Source organism: Austrofundulus limnaeus, unplaced genomic scaffold, assembly GCF_001266775.1.
Source record: "Austrofundulus limnaeus strain Quisiro unplaced genomic scaffold, Austrofundulus_limnaeus-1.0 Scaffold598, whole genome shotgun sequence".
In the NCBI taxonomy this organism is placed as follows: domain Eukaryota; kingdom Metazoa; phylum Chordata; class Actinopteri; order Cyprinodontiformes; family Rivulidae; genus Austrofundulus; species Austrofundulus limnaeus.
In genome coordinates, this window is record NW_013953000.1 from 1512 (window position 1) to 9679 (window position 8168).

Genomic DNA, 8168 nt, shown 5'->3' on the forward strand with positions numbered 1-8168 from the left:
GAAAAAATACTTTAAACTATTTAAAAAAATTCAAATTTAAAACGGGTCAGTTTGACCCACAGCATAACAGGAGGGTTAAATGTTTAAATTTAAAAGATAAACCAGAGTTATTTTGTCACATGGAAAACATCTTAGAATATTCCTTATTTTACATAAGATCTAGAGGAACTTTTATGCAACAGCCTGTAAAAAAATGAATAAAAAATAAAAAAGTTTAATCTATAAAAATACCAAAAACTAAACAGTTTAGTTTGATAATTTAAATTGTGTTTTAGTGCCAGGGACGTGATCCAAAAAAGGTTTTAGCAGAAAACTATGACCAACTGAAGGACATTATTGTCTCTGTCGAATTCCTTTCGTTTCTTAAAGATGTGACCTTCAGATATGCCTGATATTTCCATACATTTTGAACACAAACTGCACAAAATGCTGCTGTGGTCAAAAATGAGAGAGATCAATTGGAAAATAATGAAGAGAAACTACCTTTAGGGCGCCTCTTTACTCYAACCACTTTAAAACATTTGCACACCTCACCTGGGTGCGAACGACACAAACTGCATGTTGGAAGTTTGCTGACCTGCAGCTGTGCCACAACTTTGAGGGGCCACATGATTCTGTAACGTGTCAGGGACCACTGCCAGATCTAGATGTCTGAGCACATTTCCTGTTGTTTCCAGTGATTCTGTGTGGTAGGCCCTTGTCGTCATTAGTGCCACAGGGCCACCTGGGTTGTTGTCTGCATATCYTCTATTATTTTCCTCCTAAATTCCCTTCCTCCTGCGTGAGCACACTGGAAAACAAACAGACGCTCATTAGCATGTGTGACCCGCTGGTGGTAAACGGATTTATTTCCACATGGCTGCAGTGCGAGAATGGATTTCAGCAGGACAGTCGAGGTAGGTGGGCCCGCCGGCTGCCTTCATGAGGACTTTAATGGGGACTTAACAAATGCAAGTGGACAGGCACAGCATTCTCTAGAACAGTGGGGTCATGCTGGTACAGTGGCCAATTGTTTGAGGGTGACTCGCTGTATTACAAGTCTTGGGTGGCCACTGATATTCACTTCAACATTTATTGTGCCCTTTTTTTTTTGGCCTCTCACTGCTAATTGTCAGATTGCAACGGATGCGGAGTGCTGTCTGCCAGAGCTGAGGTAATGTGTGGCGTTCAAATAATACCCCTGTGCTCTGCTCTGTGAAGTGATGAAAGCACCCTGTAATTACAGTGATKATCAAAACTGTCACAGGCTCTTCTATGGATGGTTTTGTTTACCGTCTGCTGCTCTCATAGCCTCACAGACTGCTGGTCTCCAACCTCCCAAGCCTGGGCTTGTAACCTCGAAAGATCGCTACAATTGCACCTGTCTAAAAGTCAACCAAATCTGATGAGTTTGATCCAGATCAGATGTACAAAGGGCACAATGTGAACCTGAAATTTAAGTCTCGAGTGTACAGAACAAGATGTTCTTGCATATTTTTTTGGGACTGTTTTTTTTTTTTTGTATGGTGTGTAAGGTTATTAACGGGTTCAGCAAAGAACTAGAAAAGTTCAGCAGCTCTATTTCTGCGAAATGCGGATGAAAAGTTTATTCTTAAAAACATATCTATCAAAGGTCATCTTTTCATGCTAATATCTGTAGGATTATTAAAAACTTTCTCTCTCATATTGGCAATCTCAGGTCTGCAGTTAGTTCTGTTCTCCTCAAGATGGCAGCAGTTCAGTACATTTTCCAAAGAAAATGAGAGTCCAGAGTTGATCCAGGAGCAACATCTCAKCTTTACAGGATGCAGCCTTTACAGAAGATCAATTGGTCATCCATACGTTTCACACATCTTACAGGGTTTTGTGAACCGACTCATAAAAACCGGTCTCAATCAGGTTTGATTCCTGACACCAGGAAAAAACAGAGCAAAAATGCAAGGATGTTACACTGCAAAATACTGATAACATAGAATGCACTGTTTTCCATTTTACACACAGTTAATCACAAAACAGTTATTTGGAGCATTTTGTTAATTCGTTATAAATAAAGCACCAGAATGCCCCATTCACACACATATATTGACCCTTTTCTCAGTTCTTTGTTGTAACAGCTCTGGCTGCAGCTACAACTTTTAGGAAACCTTCTGGAAAATGGTTTGACAACCTTGCAACACTATTATGTTAAATGTTTGCTCTGTTCTTGGATGATCAGCTGCATTCACAATGGCTTTCTCCTGACTTTTCATTGTCCTAGAATATGGCCACTTCAAAACTAAGACTCTTCTGCAGCCTTGTCCTGCAGAAAATGTTTATTTTATTTTATTTTATTTTATTTTTTGCTCAGGATACTTCAGTTTTGCTGTCTACTCACTCTCCCAAATCCAGCGGCATTAAAAACATGTATGCTTGTGGTGGCTGTAGTTTCACTCACACATATTGAATATTGTGGCAAAATAATCATATGAACAGCTGAATCAGCTACCCCTTGCGACAGAGCTTTTGTGATTAAAATCCTTATTCATTCACTTTAGCTTCACAATCACTTATGTTCAAAAAATTTACTTAGATGGCTGCTCCAGTTAGGTCGTGAAAAATCCCATATTTAGTTGCCAAGGCCTCACTACTTACATAAGCTGAACAGTCCCATATTATTTCAGATTTTCTTTTCAATAAAGCCACAAATTTATTTCAAAGCCAGGTTTTGTGTTTGCTTTTGTTTGTTTTGTTATGAGAGGATTAAAAAAAACTACGATTGTGTTTTTTTACTGTGCCTAAATTAAACAAAAATGTAAAAAAGCAGATTTTTATTGTATTTACTCACAGCCTTTTCAGCTTTTTAAAGGCAGTTGCATAGCATAGGCTGTAATAGTAATCTTGTATTTCTGCATCAACTCCTCAGTTTTTTTTTTTGAAGGCACAAATAAAACCGACTAAAAAGTATGATCAAAACAAGCCGGATCCTGGACCTGCAGCCCAGATTTTTTTCCACACCGCTTCGTGAAAACAGTCGCTGCTGCTGCTGTGTGGAGTAAAGATGYAAGAATAGAGGTCTCACTCTGTTTGAAATTTTAAAACATGAATGCCTATTAAAATGATGTCTCAGAGTGTTTTTTCGTTTAAAATGCAGTGCTGATAATAACTCTATGTAAAAATAATTGAGGGTTTATTTGATCAAATTGATATCCACTCACTGTAAAATGTTGCTTCAATGATGGTTAAGAAGAGGCCGATTACCATGGTAACTGGTCCCTCACCCGCGGCTGAACTGCGGTAGTAGTGACGCCCTCCTCTTTCTGGACTGGAAAGCCGAGGAAGAGTTGGAGTGATCCATTATTCCTTACAGAGACGATCTCTGTTCACGGCGCCGTGTTTACAGCGAACGCAGCAGACTGCAGACTGACCGCGCGAGCCTGTGGGTTAATCTGCCTAACTACGGCTCCCTTTCGGCTATCAGTCGACGGAGAACATTAAATAGCAAAAAAAGACCTGCTCTCATCCGAAGCAACAAGGTCAAATATTCGGTTTTCGGTCACAGAAAGGCTACCACAACAACGCGCTGCGTGTGCGTGCGTGCGCGATGACCGGCTGAGAAAGAAGAGAAGGAGGAGGAGGAGAGAAGGAGGCTGCGGTCTGAAACCAGATTTTATCCTGGATATTTCTGAAGAGACGTCGTGTCGTTAACAGGGCAGTGTTTAAATTTAACATGTCTCTGTATGTCCCAGTCTACCAATTTCACTTGCAAATTTAGGGCTGGTTTCTGCTTCTCTAAAAGACCCCCCACCAGCAGCAGCGGTGGGACGTTTACGGGTTTTCCCCCCTGATATGGAGTGGGAAGATGTGGATTACCGAGGAATCCCCGCCGCTACTTTAGTCGCCATGGTTTCATTCATCGCCTCAATGCGGCGTTGTCTTTGGCAAGGATAAATTGAACAGGGGCAGCCGGATAAATTGGTGATTTTTGGACCGGAGTCCCGTTAGGAAACGCGACGGCGTCCCCGCTCTCTTGTTTGTTGTAGCTATTAGCTCCATTAGCCGGCTAACAGCTAAAAAAAAAAAGCTGCGGATTAAACAGGCGTTTTAACCATTCTGACCAGGTTTGTTTCCCTCCTCACGTCCCCTCCTCCACAGCGTGTTTAATAAGATTTCAGGGGGATTCACGTGTGTGGGAACTGGGTCTGGAATGGAAGGGAGCCGCTTGACCTTGTTTTGGGGTCTGATGCTGGGTCTGTCGTCCTGCCTTCGGCCCGCCACCGCAGAGAGTAAGTAAGGCTGCTCCGCACCACCACAACTCACTCTGGGACACGGTGTTTTTTCACGCTCCCACTGCAAATTAAACCCCAAGAAGGTTATTATTATTATTATTATTATTATTATTATTATTTTACCTAAACGCAATGATTTACTTGTAGAGACAACACACTTTTTTTCACCTTGTAAATGTATTCACTCATTTCAATACAGACAATTTAAAAAAAAAGAGAAAAATAAACCCCACATAAAACAAAACCTTTAATATAAACAGATTTAAATGCAAATGATTTGTCAAAAACAAATAATATACCTTTACTTAAAGATAAAGTATTTACATGAAATTATTTTTATGCTACCTATTGACATTTAATTTGGTTTTAGTCAGCCCCATGAAATCTCAAACATCTAATTGTCAACATGTCAACCACAACTCAGATTTAGATGTGTAAATAATCTTATCTGGTCCATTCTGTTTTAAAAAATGTAGATTATGTTTTGTCAAAAATAATTGTTAATATTTAACAGAGAACTGTTTTCACTCAGCTGTTTTCTTTTAACAAGTTTAAACTTCTTTGTTAATAATTAAACACCCACTCAAATAATTGGCACGTTTATATACCAACGTATTTCTATATAATCGGGTTTAGACATATTTTCTTGTGTGCAGGTAGTTTTACAAAATGTTTAGTATATGTTGATTGATATGAGTTTTCAATTTTTTTGATCAAAATGTATTTTTTATCGGACACAATAAAACAATAACCGTTTGTCTTAAATAATCATGTTTAACAACCCTTATAAGAACATGTGCATATAAAAATAACACATAAAAGACCATTTGTGCTTTAAAAACTACTCTGTGGGCTACAGTACYCTGGTTCAATAACTTCCTTTTCCTACTTCCTGATTAGGTGTGTTGAGACAGGGCTGGTTGCTTTTTTATTGGCTTCTGTCTGCTTATTATTCATTCCAGCTCTAATCTTTTCAAGTTTTTTTTTTCAAAATGGGCCAAAATCAAACAAGTGCAATAGTTTTGTCCAACATCAGACCTGGGGATGTCTTGACCTTAGGCTGATGGAGCTGTGTTCATCAGGCTCATCAGCATCCTCCTATTAGACAMATAGCTTCACCCAGAAGTGCTGAGGTTGTTTTGAATGTTTAGAGCTCGTTTTGAAGCTTCGACAGAACAAAGACCGGATCTTTCCACAGGACTGACAGAACCTCCTGACATCTTGTTAAACCTTCTGATTTGATTAATTCATAGTGTCTTTATTTTACCCAAAAAAACGTTTGTTTTATGTGTTGCCGTCTGAAATGGCTCCAGCTAAATTGTGAACTAGGCTTTCTGATTCATTCTCATTCATCATGACATGCTGGGGTTTAGGGGGGGGGGAGGAGGTGTGGTTTACAAGGTTGAACCAGGGTCTGGGTTTTAAAATAGAACAAGCCAAAGAACACTCATAAGCAAAAACAGACTGGGTTCTGTTGATTTGAAAGAGTGAGGAGCTTGTGGACCGCGTGTCATGGGGTTTACTGTTCGCCCCGGTGGTTACAGGATGAACCTGGTAGCAGCAGAGAGGCTCTCCCACCCCTGCATTTATGCTAACCCCGGTGTGGCGCTGGCTGAGTATTTCTGGTGTGSCTGAACCCCCCGAGCATTCTTGCTGGTTTACTGTACTAGCTGGGAGCTGCTAACAGGTTTGGTTTAATCCGCTCCATCAGCCTTGCTGCCTTTCTGATCAGTCGAGTTTTCGATTCTGTCAAGACTTGACTTTTTTTCTTTAGGCTTTCCAGTGAGTTTCTTCCAACCTTTACAACTCATGTGGAAAAGTATTTATGAATACGTTTGTCCCCTTGGTCAACCTGTCACAAAGATTATGGAAATTAGCAGTAAATGGCTTTGCTGCAGTCTAGTGGCTACTGGATGAAGCACCAGCTTGCAGAGTATATTGTTTCTTGTTTTATGGAGCTTCTAGTAGATTTCCTCTGATTGTCTGTGGACTGTCTGGGTCCCGCAGCCAGCCCCAGGAAAGGTTATCAAAAGTAAATATGTGATCTGGAGYCTCATCAAAGCTGCAGAGATAGGCTTGTGTACTCAGCTGTTCAAAACCTGTCTGTGTGGAAGCAGTGGGAGGGGGTCTTAATAAGCTCTTACACCTGCCAGTGGTGTTTTCCCTTCGCTGGTGCAAAGATGTACATTTAGATCGGAGGCGATCGGGGGCTCTTGTTTCGGATCGTCACGAGCGGGAACAGCGGCAGCTCTCATCAAAGATGGCCATGCTGGTGCCACAGAGAGGCCACAGAGGGTGAAGCCTCGAGCCTGTGGTGATGTAACGTCACTGAGCAGTGTGCCTGTTTTCTTTTTTTTTTATTTACAGGCCCGCGTGTTGAGAGTGTATTAACAGGTATGCAGCTTGTGTGTTGACAAGTAGATTATATAGAGAGAGACATAATAAGCACGCCAGAACTCTTCCTGCTCTAAATCACCTTAAATGCCCTTTTGTGTGTGTGTGTCTTTGTGTGTATATGTGTGCTTTCTGGTGGTCATGAATGAAACATTTATACATGGTTGTTTTTTTCTGGAAAACACAAAATTAAGAAAATATGTGTTGCTTTGTTTACTACCTCCTACTTTAACATAGTTTCATCAAAGGAAATACACATGTTTGATATTTTGGTGGCAGACACATTTTTGAATAAACAGGAGTTTGACTGACATTTTTTTCACCTTTGTTTAAAGTTTCATGACCTGTGCTTAATGAGAGACGCTGATTTAACTTGTGTTTGCTTCAYTGAAAGAGATTCTGCTCCTCATTCAAGTAAATAGTTTTAGAAAATAGAGAACAGACAATAAGAGGGTGGTGCAGTTGTGGTGTGGTTACACAGCTATAGCGTCACAGGTGTCAGGTTCAAAAAGAGGCCTTTCTTTTTGGAGTTTTTATATTCGCCTTGTGCGTGCCCAGGGTTTCCTCCAGGTACGTTGGTTTCCAACAACAGCCCCAAAACATCCATGTTAGGTAAATTTTTAAATTGCTCGTAGGTGTTGCTGTTGTAGGGGTCACCTCGAGTTCATGATTGTTTGTTTTGTTTGTATGTTCAGGGTGTACCCCACCTGTTGCCCGATGGCTGTGGAAAATAGGCGTCTGCTCCCCATGACCCTGATAGGGCTTCAGCTAATGATTAATTTAGTAATCGATTATCTATCGGTTATTCTGACGATTAAMCGAGTAATTGGATATTTAAAAAAATGTCATGTTCTGCAGTAATTACTTAAGCTTACTTTATAAGAAATACAGCTATTTAATATTGTGAAGAGGTAATCTACACTTGTTGATGACCCTGCTGCAGTCAAAGTAAAATTGCAATACCAGTTGTATTGATTCATGAATTTTTTAAGCTCCACTTGTTTGTATTTATATATATGAGGTTTGATGAGGCATTAATTAAAAGCACTCTGTCACTGAATCATTTTAACCATCAATGAAAAATCTAAATGCTGTAAATTTATTGTTATGGATTGGAAAATTGAATGTCTTTTTTTTGGGTTAGAAATTTAATAAGTAAAATGGGTAATATAAACATTTGGGTGTTGCAATTGAGTTTTGTAGAGTTCACTAACAAAAATTATTTTAAGACTGCTATTAGGTTGATGCAGGGCTCCCATTTAGGCAATAAAAAGTTTAGTCATGACTGCTTAGCTATAAACAAATGAAGGCTAAAATCATAAAAAGCAGCACAAAATAATTAAAATAATCCAACTGTCTTATATAAATACTTTTAAACTTGAAATATTCACTCCAAGTATCATTTAAACTAAGATAAAAGCATATCAACAAATAAACGTTTCAGCTGAAGCTGTCGACCTCTTGCTGTGCTTTTATTTTAATCTGACAAATTTACAGTAAGTCTTGTTTTTAATCACACAAATTACACAC

General features: G+C 39.5%; 1 protein-coding gene across 1 annotated transcript in view; it reads left to right on the top strand.

Annotated features, from left to right (window-relative positions):
* Positions 1-3297: 3297 nt before the first annotated feature.
* Positions 3298-8168, top strand: part of LOC106531111 (insulin-like growth factor 1 receptor) — a gene marked incomplete at its 3' end in the record, with an annotated part of 33034 nt that continues 28163 nt past the window's right edge. The window contains 1 exon segment of the mRNA XM_014026878.1: positions 3298-4241. Within this exon segment, the coding sequence (XP_013882332.1) occupies positions 4163-4241 (79 nt within the window).